General features: G+C 37.5%; 1 protein-coding gene across 2 annotated transcripts in view; it reads left to right on the top strand.

Moving 5' to 3' along the window:
- Nucleotides 1–25,532, top strand: part of LOC121445438 (kelch-like protein 15) — a 41,434-nt gene that overhangs the window by 5,666 nt on the left and 10,236 nt on the right. Inside the window, exons 1-2 of one of the 2 annotated variants that reach the window (XM_041647580.1) lie at nt 13,873–14,003; nt 14,126–14,837. In XM_041647580.1, the coding sequence (XP_041503514.1) occupies nt 14,133–14,837 (705 nt within the window). In that variant the 5' untranslated portion in view covers nt 13,873–14,003; nt 14,126–14,132. Of the gene's footprint in view, nt 1–13,872; nt 14,004–14,125; nt 14,838–25,532 lie in introns of those variants that run through there. The other variant, XM_041647578.1, reaches the window with a different exon arrangement.

Raw genomic sequence — 25,532 nt, 5'->3', positions numbered from 1 at the left:
TGCAAGCTGTGGGGGGGGATCTAGCTGAATCATTGAAGCAAATAAGGTTAGATAGAAAAAGTATCTTTTGTTCTTGATTACTATCTTTGAATTTAGTTAATACTGCATCATGGACTTATAGAAAATCTGTATCATAAACTCAGGAGCTTCCAAAAGATTGTGTTAGTTATATAATTCTTGGGGAGAATGAAAATGCTAACAGTGCACGATTTGTGATTTCATGTTAAAATGCAGCTTTGAAGATTTGGGATTTTATTTCCCAATAGAGTCTTTTCCTAGAATTCTCACTGGATCCAATCTCTAAAGACCAGGGAAGCTGTTTTCCATGACATCACTCTTGGACTACTTCTTACAATAAGGAATAAGTAAAGAAAGGAGCATTAAAGATGAAAAATAGCATTGAAATGGTTGAGGTTTTTTTTTTTCAGTTTTCTTATAATATAGAGTGACTAGATACTAAACATACCTGTAAACTGAAGTAATTTGGGTATTAGGTGCCATTCCTGAGGCTGGAGGACCAGATCTTTCTAAATTTGCAATTTAGTACTGAGTTAAAAGAATATTTTGATGAAGAGAGTTTCAGTATTAAACAAATAAGCAGTCTTTTCTCCCACATTCAGCTTGTGTTCTTTCCCAGCTTGAGTAGTTGTATATATTTGAGGATAAAAGGAATGCCTATTAGAGCTCAAAAAAATAAATTCCCCATTTCTAAATTTTCTTTTACCATCAGTGTACTGAGAAATGGCTCATTTGAGATTGTTGAATTAAAAATTATTGGCTAGATTATAGAAATTGTGTGAGATTTTATGATTTGGAAATCTTATCTTTTAAAAAATGCTAAGCTTTCATTTTCCTTTCAATATGGAAGTATGGCATTTCTTGCATAGGTGTCAATTTTGTTAGAACAATTTGATAGTGAAGGCAGTCTGGAATCATTTACATTTTTCATTGAGGGTAAACATTAACCTTTTGAGAGTCTAGCTTTTATACTGAACAGCTTACAGTTTTTTAGTTTTCAGGCAGCTTTGGGAGGAATGTGAAAACAATAAATGACTACTTATGTCTTAAACATGGAGGTTAGTTGATTTTGAAACATCTTCTATTTAGTTGTCTAGAATTTTGCCTTCAGATCAGAATGGTAGCCTTCTAACTAAAAGGGAAGCATTTAATTTCTATGCCTTTAATTTCCTTGCCATGTTACCCCCACCAGACTTCTTTCTTTACTGGTCACTAGAGAGTTTGAACTATTAGAAATTTTTGTGATATAAATAGCTTTAATAGTCTTCGAAGGCAGGTGTGTGTGTGTGTGGGTGTGTGGGTGTGTGTGTTTTGTGTGGTCACTTATCTCTTTATCGTCCCTTAATTGATACTTGAGATGTCCCATAGCCTCTTTATATCTCTCTCCTTTTTTGTTTTAATTTTTTATTTTCGAGACAGAATTTCTCCGTAGCTTTTGGTTCCTGTCCTGGAACTAGCTCTTCTAGACCAGGCTGGCCTCGAACTCACAGAGATCCGCCTGCCTCTGCCTGGATCCAGAGTGGTGGGATTAAAGGCATGCGCCACCACTGCCCGGCCCTCTTTATATCTCTTAAAATTTATTTGGATTCTAAACAAGTTTGGTTTATGTGTATTGATTTTTGTAGAAACTGATACTATGGAATTTAAAAATATTTGTAATTCTTTTGAAAATTAGCCCTCTTAAAGTTATATAAATTATGTTTTTTTTTTGTTTGTTTTTTTCGAGACAGGGTTTCTCTGTGGTTTTGGAGTCTGTCCTGGAGCTAGCTCTTGTAGACCAGGCTGGTCTCGAACTCACAGAGATCCGCCTGCCTCTGCTTCCCAAGTGCTGGGATTAAAGGCGTGCGCCACCACCGCCCGGCTTATAAATTATGGTTTTTAATGAAAAATGAGTATCCTCTAGAAAATTAAGATCTTGAAGTCAGGTGTAGTGGCTCATGCCGATAATCGCAGCACTTGGGAGATTGAAAAAGAATTGCTGAGTTCAAAGTCAGCCTGGACTAGGTTGAATCCCTGTCTCAAAAAACAAAACAAAACAAAGATACTTGATAATTGGATTATTGCTGTCCATATTTTTCCAAATCTTTCTATAACATTTGGTTTTATAAAAAGTATGACAGGTATTTACTTTCTGTGCATTCTTCTTAAAAAAAAAAACCTGAAAACCATAGAGGAAAGGTGAAAGAGATAACTTCTTGGGCATTGAATTTCAGAAATTCATGTGTGCTGCTAGGTTAAGTGTGTTACCTCTGAGCTACATATCCTATTTCTTAGAACTATTTTTTCTTAGCCCCAAAGCTTTTGAAATATTTTGAGAATAATTTTGACCTTGACAAGTTCTTTCAGGTGACTGTGACTCCAGATCTCTCTAGACCATATCATATGCCCAAAGACATGAATCAGTCTGTGTTGTCTCTCTCCCATCTCCCCCCGCCAGTGTGTATGTGTGTGCATATATATGGGTATGTACTGGGAATTGAATCCTGAATTCAGGGTCCTCAGTCACCGAGGTATGAACTACATCTTTAGCCTCTTGTAGCCTCTGCAGTGCCAAGTTGATACAGCAAGATACACTATACAGTATTTCCTTTCTAGTAGTATAAGCATGCCTTGTAATTTAGTCTAATTTAGGTTCATTCCTCTTTTGGAAAAAAAATCTATTTTAAATTCTGAAGGCCAAGTATAGAATATGTACACATTGGGTTTATAAGCCATAATTTGCCCTGATCTGAAGATCCATTATGAGAGGTCAGGATATAGAGTTTCTGAACATTTAACATTTTACGTGTTAGTAATATTTTTTTCAAAAGTCCCTTACTGGATATTTCCCCAGTCCTCATTGATCATAGAATTAAATATTTGGGTTTTGTGCTATACATCTTAGAATTATTACTTCTTTCTAAAATTGGTATAATTATATAGAGAATTTTTATATAAGGTTTTGTATAGTTCCTTTTTAAAAGTCTTACTTTTGCTTTTCTTAGTTACTTGATTTACTTAAATATGTGTTTTTGTTTTATAGGTCTCTTTTTTTTTGTTTGTGTTTAAACCTTGCCATTCTGTGCTTTTTTTTCCTTTGTAGTGTCCAGGGTATGAATTGTGAACAAGTTGGTTTTATTTCACGTGTTCATTTGTAAGTTTGGTTATTTGATGCCTTAAATGTTGATACTATAAAACCTTGCTGTTTAGTAGAATATGCTAGATACTAATGCATTTTAAAATTTTGTTAGCCATAGTTTTTTTATCACAAGAGAAACAGATAAAACTGTTTTTAATATATTTTATTCAATATAATAAGTATATCTAAGGTAATTAGCAAACTCAATATAAAAAGATTCTCTTACATTTTTTTTATATCCACTCTTTACTTCTATCATTGTTATATACCCTATCTTTTTTTTTTTTTTGGTTTTTTCGAGACAGGGTTTCTTTGTGGCTTTAGAGCCTGTCCTGGAACTAGCTCTTCTAGACCAGGCTGGCCTCGAACTCACAGAGATCCGCCTGCCTCTGCCTGGATCCAGAGTGGTGGGATTAAAGGCGTGCGCCACCACTGCCTGGCCCTCTTTATATCTCTTAAAATTTTTTTGGATTCTAAACAAGTTTGGTTTATGTGTATTGATTTTTGTAGAAACTGATACTATGGAATTTAAAAATATTTGTAATTCTTTTGAAAATTAGCCCTCTTAAAGTTATATAATTTTGTTTTGTTTTGTTTTGTTTTTTTGTTTTTTTCGAGACAGGGTTTCTCTGTGGCTTTGGAGCCTGTCCTGGAACTAGCTCTGTAGACCAGGCTGGCCTCGAACTCACAGAGATCTGCCTGCCTCTGCCTCCCGAGTGCTGGGATTAAAGGCGTGCGCCACCACCGCCCGGCATACCCTATCTTTTTAACACTTAACTAGATGTGTGACCTCAAATAAAGTCTGTTCATCCATAAACCTTAGCGTCTTCATCTATTAAGTAAGTTACAGTTGGTCTGGGTTCTGAGAAGGTGGGCTATGGTTCAAAATGCTCTTGGTAGGGAGAAGAGAAGGTTTCTATGAGGTTAGCAGGATTAGATTTATTATTCAGCTACTAATAAAAGTGTCAAGTTTACTATTGGGCTTGAGTAGGCACCAAGAGAAAAAGGTGCAGTACTCATAGTATACTTTAGGTCCATGCACTATGGTAAGTGCTTTATGTGCATTAAAACATTTAATTCTCAGAGCATCCAATATTGTAGATTCTATTACTGTTAGTATCCTCATTTTACAGATGAGGACATCAGACCACAGAGACGCTAAATAGTTTGCTCTAAGTGACAGAGCTAGTAGAAGAATAATCACAGTTTGATCTCTTGAGTGTGACTCTCGATCTAGACTTTGACTCGAGCTTTCATTGAGAGACTGTATGGTGTTATCAGTTCATCATGGAGTATTTTATGGTTTTCTGTTTCTATACATGCTTTCCATAAAAGTGTAAGTTACTGATCCTAATGCTGTTGGTCTTATTTGAAAAGTTCATTGAGTTTCCTAGGTGGAAAAAAACTAATGCATATGCCCCAGCTGTCAGAAATTACTTTAGAAGTTAATTTAGATCAGATAGACTTGATAAAAGTATTGGTGGAACTTTAAAAGTAGCTATAGTTTATTTATTCATTCATTTATTTTGTTTTTCAAGATCTGGCTTCTCTGTGTAGCCTTGGTTGTCCAAGAACTTGCTTTGTAAACCAGGCTGGCCTCGAACTCAGAGATCACCTCTGTCTCTAAGTCCTAAAATTAAAGGTGTGACCACCCCTGCCCAGCTTTAGTTTGTTGGGTTTTGGGTTTGGGTTTTGGATTTTCGAGACAGAGTCTCTCTGTAACAAATTTGGCTCTCCTGGAATTCTCTACATAGACCAGGCTGGCCTGAAACTCACAGAAATCCACCTGCCTCTGCCTCCCGAGTGCTGGAATTAAAGGCATGCGCCACCACTGCCTGGTTTAGCTTTAGTTTTAATATGTATGTAAGAGCATTGCATATCTATACAGTCATATAAAAAGCAGAAAAACAAATGGGAGTATTATGCCTCAAAAGTTCAGATATTGTCTAATGCTTTCATTTTTTACAGAGACAGAATGATAAGAAATCTTAAGTAACTAACAGGTATTTCTGTGCTAAGACTTACTTAGGACCCTTGGCTGTAAGTAGAAATCAGCCCAGGTAATAAAAAGTAAAACTTTATTTCAAGAACATAAAGATTCCTTTTAGATCTGGGGACTGGGAAAGCACTCTTTGTACTCTTGTCTAGGCCTTCTTTCTTAGTTGACTGCTTTTCAGTGATAATTAGGCTACAAGTGGATGCCCACGGCTGCTCTTTAACATGTTTTGATTCTAGTCATACATAGTCAATGTACACTCCTTTTTCCCTTTTTCCTGTCCCTTGCCTTTCCAGATTTCTTGACAAAGTGGTATTCATCTTGGTTCATATTTCTCAGGTGGGTCTGACCATGTGGGACTGGGGCTAGAACCAAAGTGAAGTTTACCTGCTAGGAATTCTACGTGGCTGGAGAGACAGCCGTGGGTGCTGGGAACCGAACTCTTAATATTTTTGGTTGTGAGCCTAGCCTTTAACAGCTGAGCCATCTCTCCAGCCCCTGCTAGGAATTCTAGACAGGCTTGGCAAGAAGGTACCCAGTACCCCAGCACTCGAGACAGGTAACCTGCTTATGTCTTCAGTGATTTTTTTTTCTTTTTTCTTTTTTACCAGGAAGTTTCCTATTGCTTCATTGCCATATGATATTTCTGCCATAGTTAGCTGTTTTGATTACTTTCTTTAAAGAATTATTTATTTATTATGTACACAGTGTTCTGCCTGCACATATGCCTGCAGGTAAGAAGAGGGTACCAGATTTCATTACAGATGGTTGTGAGCCTTCATATGGTTGCTGGGAATTGAACTCAGGTAGGAAGAGCATACAGTACTCTTTGCTGAGCCATCTCTACAGTCTCCTTGATTCCTTTTTTTTGAGACAAAGTATCACACTATAGGCCAGAATGGTCTGCAACTTTCCAAGTAGCTGGGATTATAGGGGAAATCCACATGTGGGCCTGGATTACTTTTTAGTATCTTTTCCAAGGGGACAATAAACTTGAGACAGGCCTGAAGTGCATAGCCTGACAAAACAAAAAATGCCCCCCAAAGAAAGTGTAATGCCTCTTATTTTTGGTGCATAGGGATTGAACCCAGGAAAGGGATTGACTCTGGGGCCTTGCACATACTGAGTCGTGTTGCAGTCCACATATCTACTTTAAAATTTTTCATTTTGAGACAGGCAGTGGTGACACATGCCTTTAATCCCAGCACTTGGGAGGCAGAGGCAGGCAGATCTCTGTGAACTTGAGGCCAGCCTGGTCTCAGAGCAAGTTCTAGGACTGGCTCCATAGCTACTGAGAAATACTGTCTCAAAAAAACCAAAACAAACAAAAATTTTCTTTTAGAGGCTGGAGAGGTGGTTCAGTGATTAAGAGCACTTGTTGCTCTTGCAGAAAGTTAAATTGATTCCTAAAACCCACATGGTGGATCACAAACATCTGTAACTTCAATTCCACCTATCTAGTGCCTTCTTCTGAACCAGCCATGTTCATGATGCACATACATATATTTGTGCAGGCACAACACTCATACACATAAAATAAATGAACCTTGAAAAAGGGTCTTTTTCCATTTAAATAATGTTTTTCATAATGGTGAACATTTTTTGAAATCTTTTTATATAGTAGTAACTATTGCATACACTGGATCATTTTTTCCTTTCTTAATTTTTAAGCAGTGTTGAAGATTGATATTAGGACTTTGTGCATGGTAAGCAAGCACTGAACTCTAGCCTTTAAAGATGATCTCTCTGATAGGAAGTAAAATATATAATAATTTAGGCAATGCCAATAACAGAAACAGTCTAGCCATAGTATATGAATGGTAATGGCTTCTGTTGTTAAATTCTCATTGAATGTGACTGGTGTATATTGATGAAAGTGATATTTGGTAAACATAACCCTGAGAAAGTAAGGAAAGACCAGAATTTTCATCCAGCTTAATTTGTTATTGTGTTTTACTTGAAAATTAGTGTAGTGGTAGCCTTCTACTAATCAGTGATTGTCCAGACACTGTTTTCTTTGAGGTTACTTTTGTTCCTAGTATTTTATTTTTGTACATATACCTTCTATTACTTGAAACTTCTGGGCTAATAAACTTTTTTAAATGATTCAGAAAAGGTTAGCAGGGTTGCATATACCATTGAGCCCAGTACTTGGGAGGCAGAGGCAGGCAGGTCTCTGAGTTTGAGGCCATCTGGTCTACAGAGTGAGTTCTAGGACAACTAGAGCAATACAGAGAAAAACCTATCTCAAAACAACAACAACAAATATATTCAGATAAGACAAAATTGATGAATTATATTAGTAAGTAGCCTAGGTTTGCCTTGAACCTTCTGTGGTAACTAGACAAAGCTCAAACTCTTGCCTCAGCCCTCTGAACGCTAGAATTATAAGTATGCACTTTACCTGCTCACTTTAATCTTTAATATGCAAATTAAAAGTTCTGATATTACATTGTCTAGAACACCCCCCTGCACACTTAAAAGATAGCCTTCTGGGGCTAGAGAAATGACTCAGTGATTAAGAGCAGTGCCTGCTCTTCCAAAGGTCCTGAGTTCAATTCCCAGCAACCACATGGTGGCTTGCAACCATCTGTAATGAGAGCTGGTGCCCTCCTCTGGCCTGCAGGAATACATGCAGGCCGAACACTATACAAATAATAAATAAATAAACATTTCATTTTTTAAAAAAAGGATAGCCTTCTGTTGTTCTATATTTTTCAAACAAAACTTCACATAAACTATTTTAGCCAGGCATGGTGCATACCTTTAATCCCCAGCTTTTGAGAGGCAGGAGGCTCTCTGCGACTTTGATGCCAGCCTGGTCTATGTAGCAAGCTTCAGGACAACTGAGGCTACAAAGAGACCCTGTCTCAAAAAGTTTTTGTAAAATTTTTGTTTGTTTTTGTTTTTTGAGACAGGGTTTCTCTGTAGCTTTGGAGCCTACAGGAGCTAGCTCTTGTAGACCAGGCTGGCCTCAAACTCACAGAAGAGATCTGCCTGCCTCTGCCTCCCAAGAGCTTGGATTAAAGGTGTGTGCTACCACTGCCCAGCTAAATATTTTTAAAGATTATTTTTGTCTGTTTTTAATTTTTGGATAAGGTCTTACTGCGTAGCCATGTTCAACCAGGAGGCAGAGGCAGGTTCAAGACTAGCCTGGTTTACATAATGAGATCCAGGCCAGCTAGGTCTGTATAGTAAGACCCTGCCTAAAAATAAAAATCTGGTTAAATTTGTGTAATTTTTAATTAATGGCATACTAAATAAATATTTTTATATTAATTTCATTTAGTGCATACTTTTGCTACCTTTGATTAGTGAATATTTAATGTGGTAGAATCAATAGGCCTTAAAGAGTTGAGCATAGAAGTCCATGCTTATAACCATAGCTCTCTGGGGAGGCTGAAACAAGAGAATTACTGTGAACTTAAGGCCAGTTTGGAGTACATAATGAGTTTCAGGCCAGTCTGGGCTATAAAGTATGACCTTGACTCAGAAAAAAAAAAGACATGGGAGTTAGGGGGCACCTGCAATATGTCTTTTGATAAGATGGAAGATATAAAAGAAAAAAAACGGAGTAGGGGAGGATAGGATTAGGATTCTGTTTTAGATATATTAATTTTGAAGTCACAAAATGATACCATCTCAAATAGAGTGTACAGAAGTGTCTGCTATGCAATTGGTTTATTTTTTTTTTTTTAATTTTTTTTTTTTTTTGTTTTTCGAGACAGGGTTTCTCTGTGGTTTTGGAGCCTGTCCTGGAACTAGCTCTTGTAGACCAGGCTGGTCTCGAATTCACAGAGATCCGCCTGCCTCTGCCTCCCGAGTGCTGGGATTAAAGGCGTGCGCCACCACCGCCCGGCTACAATTGGTTTATTATATGACAGAGTGGAGTAAGGATTGAGATACAGAAAGATTGTCAAGATATTGGTGAAAGTAGACCTTCAAAATCATAGGTTTAGGTGAGATTGTTTAGAAAGATACAGTGTTTAGATGAGAGAAATAGGGCAAGAGCTGATCTGCGGATGACACCAGTGCTCAAGGGGTTACTTTGAGAAAAATGACCCCATGAATGAGAATGAAGAATGAGTAGCATAAGAAGAGATTCAGAGTAATGTGCTGACAGCCATGAGCCAATGGCCTAAGTCATGCTGCAGAAGAATTTAGGAAAACAGAGACCAGGCAATTAGAGACTTTAAAGATTTTGTTAAAAGGTTTTTGTAAAAGCAGTGATACCTTTTGATCACAGTTATATTGCAAAATAGATTAGCAGTTAGTGGAACTGCCTGACACACCACCATGCCAAGAAAACCATTTTTAAATATTTTAATATATTATTCTTTCAGCCTTTTTTTTTTTATTTTCGAGATAGGGTTTCTCTGTAGTTTTTGGTGCCTGTCCAGACTGGCCTCAAACTCACAGAGATCCGCCTGCCTCTGCCTCCTGAATTCTGGGATTAAAGGCGTGCGCCACCACTGCCCGGCTTAGACTTTTTTTTTTCTTAAGAGTCAGGATCTGTTGTAACCAAGACTAGTTTTGAACTTGGTTTGTAGCTAAGGATGACTTTGAACTACTGGCCCTCCTCCTTTTGCTTCTGCTGAGATTACAGGTATATGTCACCATACCTAGTTCAGACTTTTTTCTTATTCACATTCTTTTGTTCCATGAGCTCAGGCTGGGTTCAATACTGATTAAACAGGTTAAAAAGTCAAGAAGCTAAAACAACATATTGAAGCAGTAGGAAATCTAATGATCATCTCCTCATGAAAGTGGGGGATTGATGCCTTAGTGTGTCTTGAGCACTGCCTTTTCCTCCTTAACCATATCCAGCGTACAGAGAGGTTTCCTGATTGGCACATACATCCATATATAATGTGCCTGGCAAACTGGTGTTTTTCCTTTCAGTAAATAAAAGGGAAACTATGGTAATAGAACAGTGAAATTGGCAGGTGTTGTCTCTAGAAGGAGAAGATAGGGCAGGTGACAGGAGTCAGATATGTTGCCAATTGCTCCATTGGAAGGGATCTTGTTCAAAACACCCAAGCAGACGAAAAAATTGAGATTGGGTCCCAGCATTGTCACTTGGCAGTGTTTCAGAGCCTCAGATGTTGGCTGCTACATCTTTGAATATGTTCTTCAAGCCTGATGTGTAGGTAATGTTTCAGCAGATAGCTCAAACATATAATTATAAATCATGAGACATTCTAAACTGTTTTCAAAGTGGCTATATTGTGGGGGAATATGGTGTATATCTGTAATTCTCCAGAATACAGAGACAGGGTTTTTCTGTGTGACAGTCCTGGCTGTCCTGGAACTCCTTTGTAAACCTGACTGGCCTCAAACTCACAGAGACCCATCTGCCTCTGCCTCCTGAGTCCTGGGACAAAAGGTGTGCGATACCATGCCTGGCTTCATTTCTTAACTATGTGGAGAAGGATTTGGGAGTCTGAGACAGGAAGATATTATGAGTTCAAGGCCAGCCTGGACTGTAGAGTGAGACTCTTGAAACCCTGTCTCAAAATCACCCCTCCTCCAATGGATATAATATTCCAGAGGTTAGTCCATACCAGTTATGTTTAGTTTGGTAACATATTGTGATTGTGTATCAATACTCACCAGTGGGGAATGGCCATGGTGGCGCACATCTTTAATCCCAGCACTTGGGTGGCAGAGGCAGATGGATCTCTGTGAGTTCAAAGCCAGCTACAGAGTGAGTTCCAGGACAGGCTCCAAAGCTACACAGAGAAACCCTGTGTTGAAAAACAAAAAACAGGGACTGGAGAGATGGCTCAACAGTTAAGAGCACTGCCTACTGTTCCAGAGGTCCTGAGTTCAATTCCCAGCAACCACATGGTGGCTCACAACCATCTGTAGTAAGATTTGGTGTCCTCTTCTGGCCTGCAAAACACTGTATACATAATGAATAAATAAATCTTTAAAAAAAAGAAAACAAAAAACAAGCAAAATAAAAAAAGAAATAACTCTCCACAGACACTTAAGAGTAAAAGACAGATCAGTATGGTTTTTGTTTAGTGGGACAAAGAGGCAAGAAAAATGGAAGCCCTGACAGGAGTTGTTGATCTGGCATGGGAAAGTGTAAGATGCAAAAAGAGTGATAAAGTTAAGATATGATATGACAAGTGAAGAGGAAGAATTGCCTCTAGCTGTGGTGATAGAGGCTTATGATCCTATACTTGTAAAGCAAGATGTCTGAGTCTTTGTCTGTCTTGGGTTATTTGGTTTCTCTCTCTCTCTCTCTCTCTCTCTCTCTCTTTTCCTTTTTTCTTTTTTTTGAAACAGGGTTTCTCTGTGGCTTTTGGTTCCTGTCCTGGAACTAGCTCTTGTAGACCAGGCTGGCTTCGAACTCACAGAGATCCACCTGCCTCTGCCTCGCAAGGGCTGGGACTAAAGTCGTGCACCACCATCACCTGGCCTTCTTTTCCCCCCTGAGATAGGGTTTCGCTGTGTAACAGCCCTAGCTGTCCTGGAACTAGCTCTTGTAGACCAGGCTGGTCTGGAACTCACAGAGATCCGCCTGCCTCTGCCTCCTGAGTACTGGGATTAAAGGCGCGCACCACTGCCTGCCTCCGGTTTCTTTCTTTAAAAGGAGCAGTGTTAATTAGGAAGTTGATAGTTTGGATTTCAGATGTGTACTAGTTCTGGATAAGGGCACATCTTAAGGATTTGCAATGGAATAAGGGAGGGTATATAGAAGTTAAGGAATATTTGGAGGAACTATGACTCATTTTTTGTGTGGATTGTCTTTTATGAATGCTGAATGGGGACATATAACTCAGCGAGGTGCCAGTTATGTGGGAAAGTGATTGATCAAGAGGTGTGTAATAAGAGATAACAGAGGATGGATTTTTATATTATAAAAAAATTCTGAGTTTTATTTAGGAAAAGGATGGTAGGAAGTTAAGGAAAGGATTAAAAATATCTGTATGCCTTGGAAGAGTATTTTTAATAGGATGGGTGAAGGTGGGAATAGAAGCATGAAGTCTGGAAGGTGGGAATTTGAGGAAAAATATTTCAGTAAGGATGGAGAAGGAACTTTGGACCAACATGTGCATGTAAGGAAGTTTATGCGTAATTCAAGGTTCTACAGGGCACAGTGGAAAGAATTGTAAAGGCATTTACGAATGTAGAAATCCTTAGAGAGGAAGCTAGGAGCTATGTGAGCATGCAAAGAAAAGAACAAGATAGAAGATGACATGAGGTGGATGCTAGTGGGAAGAAAATTACTTCAGTTCATAAGCAGAATCGACTAAATTTACTTTTTGCTTGGACCTAGTTTATTTTTATATTTTTGTAATACTTGGAATTGAACCCAGGGCTTGCATATTAAATATGCACTCTACCTCTAAGCTATGCCTCTTGCCATAGATCGAATTTGGTTGTTTTTTTCTTGTGTTTTGAGACAAAGTCTCATTGTGTAGCTCTGGATAGTTTGGAAGTTGATGTGTAGGCATGACTGATCTTGAATTAAGATCCACCTGCCTCTAGTTCCTTGAGTGTTGGGATTAAAGACATGCCTCCATGCCCAGCCTCTACCTCATATCTGATTTTAATTGTATCGTGTTAGCTTAATTTTTTCCCTCCCTCCCTCCCTTTCTTTGAGATTTCCTTTCCTCTGAGTAGCATCCCTAGCTGTCCTGGAACTCATTTTATAGGCCAGGTCTCACTCTGTAGCTGGCCTTGAACTCACAGAGATCCACCTGCCTCTGTCTGCCTTCCAAGTGCTGGGAATAAAGACATTCACCACCATGCCTGGGTTTATTTCTTAGCTATGTGGAAATTTGTTTCCTTTAAAAATTATATATTTTAGATATAAAAGCATTCATCTGTTTTCAAAATGAGGTTAATAAGGTAAGTATAGAAGAAAAATGTCTCTTAAAACTTACTACCTAGGTTCATCATTTTAGTATATGTTCTTCCAGACTTTTTCCTCATCTGAACAAATACATATATATTTTATTTTTGAAGCTATACTCAGTATATCGTGGTAGCAGCTAATAAACATCCTTTGTCAGAATAAGCAGATTTCTACCACCACTCTTATCTATTAAAGTAATCTACCATAAGACTGTACCATATTTATTTACTAATCTGTTGTCAGACTTGTTTTTGTTTTACATAGTATCTTGTTATGTACCCCTAGCTGGCCAGAACTTAATGCCTCTGTTTCCCGAGTGCCACATGTCCCACAAGTGTCAAGCTTTTGTGTATTTTTTGTTGACAAGGACGGTCTGTCTTTGTAGCTCAAGACAGGAGCTGGTCTGGAACTTGCTGTGTAACTCAGGCTGACTTTGAATTTTCAGCAAGCTTTGTTTATCACTCTCCCTCTGTTCTTCCTCTCCTCTCCCTTCTCCTTTTCTCCTTCCTTCATCATGCCCAGGCTGGCCTGGAACTCTGGATTTGAGTGATGTTTTTCTTCCAGCCTCTTGAGGAGCTATAACTGCAAATGCATGTTACTGTGCCAGATACTTTATAATAGTTTATTATAAATCCTAGGAAGAAGAATTTTATCTGTACAACTTGGCATGTTTATCTAATTACTTTCTTTGGGTGAATTTCTAGGAATTTTCAAGTTTGGTTTTTTTCTGGATATAATTTATTTTCTGTTTTTTTTTTTTTTTTTTTTTTGCTTTTCCTTAACTACATACTTGCATATGAAATCTTTTGTATTCCTAGTTTTGGAACATGTGTATATTTGATGGATTATGTAAAGTAAGTCAGATGGGTGTGTGTTGTTTGTAAGTTAATAGGTTACTGTTGCTTGATTGATTAATCTTTAGTAGAGTCTCTTCCCCAGGTAGGAACCCAAAAGTATTAGCTTGGAAGCTTTCATAGAAGATTGCCTTCTCTCTAAGGGTTTGTACACTTTTGAGACTGTTCCAGTAGACCTAAGATATTATAAAAACTGTTACAGCTCTTAATACCTTCTGAATGCATTGTCATGATTAATACCATTTTCTTTAATTACTTTTTTCCAGGTGATTCATGGCAGGGGACGTGGAAGGTTTCTGTTCTTCTCTCCATGACACCAGTGTCTCTGCTGGGTTCAGAGCACTGTATGAGGAGGGATTGCTTCTCGATGTCACTCTTGTTATTGAAGATCATCAGTTCCAGGCCCATAAAGCACTCTTGGCCACCCAAAGTGATTACTTCAGAATTATGTTCACTGCAGACATGAGGGAACGAGATCAGAACAAAATTCATTTAAAAGGTCTAACAGCTACCGGTTTCAGCCACGTTCTTCAGTTTATGTATTATGGAACTATAGAACTGAGTATGAATACTGTTCATGAAATCCTTCAGGCGGCAATGTATGTTCAGCTTATAGAAGTGGTGAAGTTCTGCTGTTCTTTCTTATTAGCCAAAATCTGCCTAGAAAATTGTGCAGAAATTATGAGACTCTTAGATGATTTCGGTGTTAACATCGAGGGAGTCAGGGAGAAGCTGGACGCTTTTCTGCTAGACAACTTTGTGCCACTCATGTCCAGGCCTGACTTCCTGTCCTATCTGAGCTTTGAGAAGCTCATGTCTTATCTGGATAATGATCATCTGAGCAGGTTTCCAGAAATTGAGCTATACGAGGCTGTGCAATCTTGGCTGAGACATGATACACGACGATGGAGACATACAGATACCATCATTCAGAACATCAGGTTTTGTTTGATGACTCCATCCAGCATTTTTGAGAAGGTTGGTGCATTTGAAAACAGTAGACAGGACTCCTCATTTAGTTAAAGATGTTGTTATAGATGAGATTCCCAGAGTTGGTTAGGAGTCAAAGTAGTTTTATAAAAATATTTTATATATAAGAAGCTGACTTTATTATAGCTTATGTATTTAGTTGTTTTTAAAATACATTTTGTGAGTGAAGGGTGAACCAGGTAGGTAGTAGAATAGTTCCACTTTTGAAATACTTTTAAGGTTGGCTTACAATGTGATACAAATATTACAAATTTGCTTTAGCTTTTTATAATATAAACTGGGTTAAGATTTTTAAAGTTAATATAAATAATCCATGCTAGAATTGACATTGGGGGCAGTTACAATTCTACATGGTACATATACATTAAATGCATTTTGTTATTTAAAATGCAGTAAGGGCACATATAAATAGCTCTTGATGACCAATAGGCCACAGAGTGATTGTCTTCCATATTCTTACTTATTTCTGTTCCCCATTTCACTGTTGAATACTAACTAAATTTATCCCTGAAAATAGTATATATGCCTAAAAACATTTTGACATTTCCAAATTAGTAGACCATAAATCCTCTATGTATATTCATCAAGCATCCATGTGTACATTTTAGCATGTAAATAATTCTATTTTAAAATACTTTCTCTAAAACAGCCTTGGCCTTTTTTGTAAGCATCTTCATTTTTATATCAGAGTCTCACTTGTGATCCATTCTTGCCCAAAGGAGAGAGAGCAGCTTCAGTAATTGCTTAACTTAATTGGTTTCTAATCACTTGGTTACCTCTGGGGCTATGTTTACCTCTTGCATCTTTCCTTTCTAGAAAGCACACAAAACTTCTTTGACAGACACCCTTCATGTTAAAATACTCGGCTTTAGCTACTAACAGATCATGTGGAAAAATATAATCTCTGAAAAGGAACTTTGTTTATGCCATTTGAAAAATAAACAAATTCGTGCCTTTGAATAACACTCAGCAGACTGGCATGTTTTTCTTTTTTTCCCTTCTGAACTGCTATGAAATGTCATTATCTTTTTTTTTTCCGAGACAGGGTTTCTCCGTAGCTTTTTGGTTCCTGTCCTGGAACTAGCTCCTGTAGAAATGTTATTATCGTTAATAGAGAATTTTATGGAATTTTATCTTTATTCTTAGAATGTATTAATATGGCAGAAATAATTGAAACTAAAGAATATACTTGTTTTTGTTCAGTAAAAACCAGCCCCACATCAACTATGTAAACCATTTGCTGCTTATGTTTTGATTTTTTTCTACCTTTACTATTGTTTTTATTGCTTTCTTTCCCTGGGGATTCATGTTTTGTCTTTATATATTAAATGAGGATGCTTTTTCACTACTAAAACAGAGCCCCCTACTCCCCGCATTTTAATTAGAGATTGAAGTAGAAAGTATTTCTGAAATAGAAAATAAAATTTCATCTCTTGTGGGACAGAATAATGGTTAACTGAGAGCAGTTAATGCTTTGTAAATGCTGAGCTGCTAGACTAGTCTGCATTTCAATGATCAGTTTTCAAAGTAGGCAATTGTTATCGTGGCTAAAATATAGTGTTGGGTAGGTTGTCTAGCAATTGAACTTGCTGATTTCCTTTTGCACCTATCGCATAACAATGGTTATCACCATTGGCTAAGTGTGTGGTTTTTTTTCATGATAAAAATATTATTAAGGCTTCTTTCTGAAATTACTTTCTTAGGTAAACTTAAGACCCAGTTGAGAAGAAATTTTTCATTTTTTTTGTAATACAAAAATCTTTCACTTGAATAATACTAGTAAGATTGCCTTAATAGTGTGTGAGATTTATTAAAACAATCTATGACTTTTTAAATGTTGAGATGCACTTCAATTATGCAGATTAGAGGCCTTATCTCTAGAAATATAACTTGAAAAACAAACTATTAGGGAGAATTTGGTTGGCAAATACATATTAGATATGGTTTGGCATGGTGGCATACACCTTTGATCCCAGCACTTAGGCAGAGGCCAGCTATAGAGAGACCCTGTCTCAAAACAAAGAATTTAGACATGTATTTTATATTTTAATCTCTTTGAAAATAGTATCCATGTATTTTTCTTGCAAGTCCCAAACAAGGCCTGTTTATTTGTTTTGTTTTGTTTTGTTTTGCTTTTTGGTTTTTCGAGATAGTTTCTCTGTGTAGCCCTGGATGTCCTGGAACTTACTCTGTAGATCAGGCTGGCCTCTAACTCACAGAGATTTACCTGCCTCTGCCTCACTCCTGAACGCTGGAATTAAAGGTGAGCGTCACCACTGCCCTGCCAAAGGCCATTTATTATTTTGGGTTTTTCGATACAGGGTTTCTCTATGGAGCTTTGGAGCCTGTCCTGGAACTCACTCTGTAGACCAGGCCGGCCTGGAACTCACAGAGATCTTCCTGCCTCTGCCTCCCCAGTGCTGGGATTAAAGACACACGCCACCACCTGCCTTGCTCAAGGCCTTTTTTTTCTTTATAAAAAGAGTTTAATTCTTTTTTTATTAATTATTTATTAAAGATTTCTACCTCCTCCCCACCACCGCCTCCCATTTCCCTCCCCCTCCCTCGTCAGCCCAAAGAGCAATCAGGGTTCCCTGCCCTGTGGGAAGTCCAAGGACCACCCACCTCCTTCCAGGTCTAGTAAGGTGAGCATCCAAACTGCCTAGGCTCCCACAAAGCCAGTAAGTGCAGTAGGATCAAAACCCAGTGCCATTGTTCTTGAGTTCTCATCAGCTCTCATTGTCCGCTGTGTTCAGCGAGTCCAGTTTTATTCCATGCTTTTTCAGACCTGGGCCAGTTGGCCTTCAAGGCCGTTTTTTTTTTTTTTTTTTAAACTCAAACATTGGTTATGTATACCTAGTCCTAGAGTGGGCATAAAAGTGTAAAGCTAAATCCATGCTGCTCCTTATTAGTAAGAGAGTCTCCAGGGACAAGGAGTATAACTATTTTTGATTTGTGGTTTTTACCCCATTTTCTGAAATTTATAAAAATGGATTTTTTTTCTTCAAGTAAGGCTTTTTACTCTATCCCAGGCTGGGCTTAAACATGTTATAGAACCCAGGTTGGCCTCACACTCAGGATAATCTTCCTGCCTCAGCCTTCTCAAGTACAGGAATTATATGCATGTACCACATCTGGCAGGAAGTGTTGGTATGGCCTTATTTTAGCTTTTATGTGTTTTAAATTTTCTGTTGTAAATTTTATAAAAAAGTTGAAAAAAATAGAATGATCACTCCAAAACAAACATAATATGTAAGTTAATAGCTGTTAACATATTTGTTAGATAGAGATTGTATAGTCTTTAGTATGTGTTCTTTTTTCCCTTCCTGAACTGGCTCAATGAATGTTGTAGAGCCAGGCAGTGGTGGCACATGCCTTTAATCCCAGCACTTGGGAGGCAGAGGTAGGTAGATCTCTCAATTCAAGGCCATTATACCAGAACTACACAGAAACCAGGTTTCAAAAAAAAAAATAAAAGAATGTTGTAGGCATTGTGACCATTCATTCCTAACTGTTTCATGTATCATCTCCCAAGATTAAGGCTATCATCCTACATAACCAAAATACTATTGTTGTACCCAAGAGAATTAACAATATTTCTTTAGCATCATGTAACATCTAGGTCATTTTCTGTTAGTTCAAAGGTATCTTTTTTGGTTGCTTTTCATGAACTAAAATTTAATCAAGATTTGCACAGTATATTTGGTTGTCTTTGTTTTAATTTTTAATTGCCTCTCCCTTTCCTCATTTGTTTTAAGGATGTTCAAATATATGAAAAGTTGAATGAATGGTGTAATGAACACTTGTATCATGTGTAGCTGTTGCTTTTCTAGCTTTTGAAAATAACTTGTAACTTGTAATTATCAATATACCTCACTCTTAAATACTTAACTGTATTTCTCTGATGAGTAAGGATTTTTCTTATTTAAATACAATACTATTTTTACCTTAGGAGCAGTAACACTAAGGCCCATCATCAAATTGCTAATGCATATTCTAGTTTTTGCATTTGCTTCCAAAATCTACTAGAATCCAGTGTTTTTGCATTGCTTTTTGGCCATCATATATATCTAAGCTTTCTTCATCTACAGCAACCTCCACCTTTCTTTTCTTTTTCTTTTTTTCTTGAGAAAGACTAGAATGTGTTTCACATTCTGGATGTATTCTAGATGTGTCTGATTATTTCCTTGTGTTGTTAATTTAGTTTCTTTATACTCCTTGTTTCCTATTAACACAGCTACATTTTAGCATCTTGTTTTTTTTTTTATGAACAATTACAGGAAAATACTATAATGCCAGAGGAAAAACTCGGAAAACCATTTAGTTGTTCTGATTAGGCTTAGAAAATCATCATTTTTTTTTTTTGGTATTATGTTTCCAAGCAGCTCATATCTGTGACTAAAACCAAAACCAAAAATTTTATTCACTCTGTTCTGTATTCAGTTTCGTTTAGAGTAATAAATTTTTTTTCCTTAAAGAAAAAGTAGAATACTTTGGTTTATTGGAGTTAAAACTATATGAAGGGTTAAAATTGAAAGAGTCCTAATAAAGAAGTGAGCCTGAGATTTCGGTTTGTAGTATAAGCTTAGTATGCACTATATTCAGTCTCCAGCATGACCCAAATCAGGTGTAACTGACTTGAGTTCCACTGTTCAAAGATTAAGACAACAAAAAGTGGGATTGGAGAAATGACTCAGCAGTTAGGAGTACTGGGTGCTCTTCTAGAGGACCCGGTTCAATTCCCAGCACCCACATGGCAGCTCACTACTGTCTGTAGCTCCAGCTCCAGGGGCTCCATGACACCAGGGATGCACATGATGCACATAGATATGCATTCAGGCAAAATACCCATACCCATAAAATAAATCTTTTTGAAATGCAACAAAAAGGATGTTTATCTCAAATTTACTTTGGAACTAAGAATTTTAAACGTAGGACCTTAGTGGATACTAGCTAGCTAAGTGTTCTACTACTGAACTACATCCCTAGACTTAAATAATTTTAAGATTGATTACATATTGAAATTGCACTTTGGATATATTGAGTTAAATATATCAAAATAAAATTTGACCTTTTGTGCTTTTTAAAATGTGGATAGTAGGGCATGTAAAATTTTGCATCTTTTGGCTTTCATTTGTCATTTGGATTATATTTTTATAGTAGAGTGCTGCTCTAAAGTTAAGGAAGTGAGTTTTCATTAGCAACTCTGAATATACATATAGTAAACTAATTTTCTCATATTTAGACCCTTCTCCCTAAATTTTCATCCTTTGGTTATGGTTATATACAGTTAGCGTTAAACTCCCAGACCTAAAGATTTTAGTGTGTTTGATGAAGATTAACTGTTAATGAGTGTAGCATCTTTCTTTGTCAGGACCCTTTTTTTTCTATCATCAGGAAAATAAGCACCTATATAAAGCTTTGGGAAGAAACTTCTTCCTGGAGTAGTAGCTGTCAGATATAAGCGATGACATCTTAAGAAGCAAAAGAATGTTTCTCATTGAAGAAGAGCTCTACCTAATAGGATCTCAGGAATCTGAATAAGGCCTCTAGCTCTGTCCAAATCACTAGGATTATTAGGTTTATTCTACTGCCTTATCATTCCCTGTAATCCCTTCTGAATTTCTCTCAGCTCAGCACACTGCCTCAATTTATACTGAGTGCTCTGTGAAGTCACCCTTGGCCAAGGTTTCCAGATTTCCTGAGTTCCTCAAAGGCATCTCTACTGTTTATTGGAACACTGAAACAGACACGCGCACAACCCCCCCCACACACACACATACACAGTGCTTTGTGCATATGCATGTGTGTGTTTGTCAGGTTGTGTTCACTAAGTGCTTTCTACATAGGTATAGAGTCCAAAAGTTATCCTCATTATATAGGTAAGAAAACAAGTTCAGAAAGGTAGGGATCTTATTCCAGAACAAGTGGCACTGTCCAGACTGGAATCCAGGTCTGCTTATTTCTCATGTCAGCATCTTTCTTAAAGCTGCTAGACTAATCAGAGCCCCTTGAGGTACATAATACATGCTGTTTACCTGTGATTCACCTTTAGTCATTTAGAAATTGTTAGTAGAATTGGGAAATTCTAAAGTGGTAGCATGAACAACACAAACCTAAGAAATTCATAACCCTGAAAGAATATAAGGTATGAAAACACATTTTTGTTATTACTGTTTAATCAAACCTCACAATTTCAGAGTCTTTTTTAAATTTAGATTTTTATGATGCTGGGTGGGGATTATACCCATGTCTTCACATATTTTAAGAAAGCACTTCACCACTGAGCTACATTCCAAGTTAAATCTTGTCTTTTTGAAACATAGTTGTTTAAGTTATGATTTGTTTTTGTGTCGAAGATTCTTAGTTTTGAAACTAGACTATAATTTCAATTTTTACTTAAGCAGTTATCTTTGGCATGCATTTTTACTAGCTTTGATGGCCTTTGCATCTGTTAACAAGGAATAAGGCCTGTTATCACAATGAATTTCAGTAGAGAGTTAAATCATTTAAATCATGCTCTTTGTTTTATTTTTGTTTTGTGATAGGGTCTCATTGGTAACCTAAGCTTGGCTGGAACTCACCATATAACCTAGGTTAGACTTGAATTTAAGACAGTTCTTCCACCTTAGATTCCTGAGTGCTACCATTATAGTTGTGCGGTTGTGAGCCATTGTACCTGGCTAGTCTTATTTGGTTTGTTTTTGTGTTTTTTTTCTTTTTTCTTTTTGAAGCAGAATTTCTCTGTGTAACAGCCCTAGCTGTCCTGAAATTTGCTCTGCAGACTAGATTAGCCTCAAACTCAGAGATCCACCTGCCTGCCTCTACCTCCCAAGTGCTGAGATTAAAGGCATGCACCACCACTGTCTGGCTTAAAAAACAAGAAACAATATGGGTCTGTCAGATGGCTGAGCAGGTCAGGGCAGTGTAACCAAGCCTGACAACCTGAGTTCCATCCCTGGGACCTAAATGGTAGAAGGAGAGAACTGACTTCCAAAAGTTATCCTCTGACCTTCACACATGCCATGACTACATGGCCACATATACATAAATAGATACAATAAATTATGCAGTAAATGCATATTTGGCAAAATACTTTACACAAAAGGCCTTATTTGTAACAATTTTTAAAATTATATATATAATATATAGTGTATATAGTGTTCTACCTGCATGTATGCCTGCAGGCCAGAAGAGGGCACTAGATCTCTTTATAGATGGTTGTGAGCCACCATGTGGTTGCTGGGAATTGAACTCAGGTCCTCTAGAAGAGCAGACAATGCTCTTCTTAACCTCTGAGCCCCAACAAAATTGTTAAATTATTGATTAGAACACATTTGTTGATTTCTTTAATATAGTGACATAGCAGGAATGGTGGCTCCTGTAATTCTAGTACTTGGAAGGCTAAGATAGGAGGATGGCCTAAGTTTGAGGCCATCCTGAGCTACAGTGTACGTACGATCTTGTTTCAAAAACCCAGAAAATAAATAATAAAACATAGTCTAGTGGCATCAACATTTTTTTTTTTAATTTTGATGCTACTAGGAGGTAAGCCAGGGCCTCATACTTGCTAGGGAAATGTTTTTCCACTTAGCTACAATCTTGTCCATATTTTAACATCTTTGAACAGGAGCATCTTCATAAATCATAAATATGCATAAGGTAATGCTCAGCATGCTGTTGACCCTCTAGTAGATATTATATTAATATGAATTAGCTTCAAAATTATTAAGTCCTGTGAGGATAGAGAAACAAATTAGTTCTGTATTTAGGGTTTTATAGTTGATTTGATTGCCAGTTTATTAAGAAAGCAGACTATATAGTTATAGTCTGCTTGAAGTAAACCCATCATTCTTATTTCAGACACATTGTTTTATGAACTACCTCATGATATTCAGACTCTGTAGTGTGGTTTTTTTCCCCCTTATTGGTTAAGCATAATTCTCTGTCTTACCTCAAAACTGGATTTATCTAAAAATTATTTTTTTTCTGGTTAGAACACCCAAAGGCATCTACTCTACCACTGGGCTTTCTGATGAGTCCCTACAGTTTTTTTAAGTGCAATGCTAATGTTTTTAGGAAGGAAAGGCCATAATGTGTGTCTGTTGTGTGTACAGAATTTAGAATAGTACTTTTTCTATCACTGAGAATATATTTGTACTTAATAAATGTTTATTTTGGGACTATTTACTTCTTTGGGCTGGCAAGATGGTTCCGTGGGTAAAGGTGCTTGCTGCCAAGCCTGATGACCTGAGTTCAATATCTGGGACGTACATGGTGGAAGGAGAGTGTTGTCCTCTGATCTTAATCCATACCCATGTATATGTAATATAATATTTACCACTTGGACAATTTTGATAGCTTAAAATACGTCTTTATTAGTGAAAATTCAAGTCAGTGAAAATAATATTTCAGAAAAGCTTTCTAGCACTTTGATATTTTAAGACAGGATCTCAGCTAGCCCAGGATGGCTTAACTTTCTTGCCTCAGCTTTCTGAATGATGGGATTACAGGCTGGCGTCATAATGCTCACCTAGAGTTAATGGCTTTAAAAACTATGAAACTAAAAAACTAAAACCTTTAAACTGAGCCTTTAATCCCAGCACTCAGGAGGCAGAGGCAGGCAAATCTCTGAGTTTGAGGACAACTTGGTCTACACAGTTTGAGGACAGCCAGAGCTACATAAGACCTTATCTCAAAAACAACAGCAACAAATCCCAAAACAACAAAAACCTGCAAATGGTGGCATACTCCTTTAATCTCAGCACTAGGGAGGCAGAGGCAGGCAGATCTCTGAGCCTGGTCTACAGAGAGTTCCAGGACAGCCAGGGATACACAGAGAAACCCTGTCTCAAAACAGCAACAACAAAAACCAAACAATAAAATACCCCCCCCCCCAGCAAACCCCCTACATTTTGGTTTCTCGGAGAAATAGCTCAGTTGGTAAAGCACGAGGCTTCAAGTTTGATTCCTAGAACCCATGCAGGAAAATAGTCTGCCATGATGTTACACATTTATAATTTCAGCACAGAGGTGTTAGAGTCCTGGTGACCAGCCTAGCTAAATTTGCCAGTTTCAGGCCAGTGAGAAATCTTGTCAGAAAAACAGGTGAACACCAGAAGAATGACATCCAAGACTGACCTCTGTTGACCACATGCATATACACATACACACCTGAAAATCAAAGCTACATTTTAAAACAAGCCCAAAGCATTATGAAGTCACCTAGGAACTAGTAGAATTTATGGATGAGGGTTTGAGTATCTAAAGTATGCCTTAGAATATAGTGGCGTCAGTGTTCTTCACCAAACACTAATCCTCCACACAGTTTCTCCATCAGCATTCACAGTGGACTGTTAACATAGTTACTGTTCTTAATCTCATGCTTGTGGTATGATATTCTCATTAATTGAAGTACAGCCCATGGGTACAGTGTAGATCCTGTTATTATAGGTCTGCAATCCCTTCATGTATGTTTTTGGAACATGCTGTCTGATCCTGATACTTGTAATTTTAGCACTGTTTAGTCAAAACTTCTTGAAAAGACTTTGTTTATATCTAATTACTTCGGTTAGAGCTAGAATAAGTGGAAATTTCCTTGTAACCCTCACAGTTTTAGAAACATATGAGAAAAAGTGCTGTGTTTTTGACAGTAATATTTTGGGTATGTATTTGTATTATATGTGCACGTGTGTATTACGTGTTTATGTATGTAGGGTGCTTGTACATGCAAAGAGAGGCTAGAGGAGGATGTTGGAAGTCTTCTGTCACTTTGCACCTTAGTTTTTGAGAAAGAGTTTCTCACTAAACCTAAAGCTTGTCGTTTTAGCAAGGTTGACTAGCCCTTGAGCTCCCGGTATCTGCTTTTCTCTGACCCCCAATTCTGGCCGGCCAGCTCCTGGGTGCTGGGGATTTGAATTCAGGTCCCTTGCTTTCACAGCAAGTGCTCTTTTACCCACAGAGCCATCTACCCAGCTCTGTAAACATATTTCTAAAGAAAGAAAATTAGACATTTGACCAGAACTTCTGGTAAGCTTGAGTTGTGTTGAAAAGTTTAAAATCCTCTTCAGCTATGAAATAGTATTTATGCAGATAGAACTCTAAATTGCTTAAATGAACAGTTAACTCATTTGCTCTTTGGAGTGAAAACAAAAATGGGTGGGTTTTCGTTTGGGAGCCAGGCCAGCATTAAACATACTCTCAGTTACTTTGGTCTCCTTTTTGCTAAACTTTCCTCTCAGACCCCATAGACTAAGATGCCCAGAATTAATGTATATGCAGGTTTTTTTTTTCTAAAAAAGCAACCCACAGTGTTTTTTAGGCTTTGAAATCTGCTGTGTATACAGAGTACTTTTCCCCCTTACCTCTGACTTGGATTCAGTTTAGGCTGATAGTTTTTTCAAGAATGTCAGAAGCCTAGATGTTGACTGCTGTTAGAACCTTGATAAAGGCAGTCAGGATGTTAGGGGTTAGTTAGTATACAGGAACCTGTTGAAAACAGGAATTTGAAAGCTCAATCTTAAGCCAGGCATGGTGGTGCATACCTTTAATTTTATCGCTCAGGAAACAGAGGCAGGCAGATCTCTATGGGTGCTAGGCCAGCCAGGACAATATGGTAAGAACATGTTTTCAGAAAAAAAAATAATTCAGTGTTCCCCTTTTTAATAAAAAAGAACAAAGTCA

The sequence above is a fragment of the Microtus oregoni genome, unplaced genomic scaffold (genome assembly GCF_018167655.1).
Source record: "Microtus oregoni isolate MIOR12 unplaced genomic scaffold, Mior012 000191F_ref0000080, whole genome shotgun sequence".
NCBI classification, from domain to species: Eukaryota; Metazoa; Chordata; class Mammalia; order Rodentia; family Cricetidae; genus Microtus; species Microtus oregoni.
This window is presented reverse-complemented; position numbering and strand designations above follow the sequence as displayed.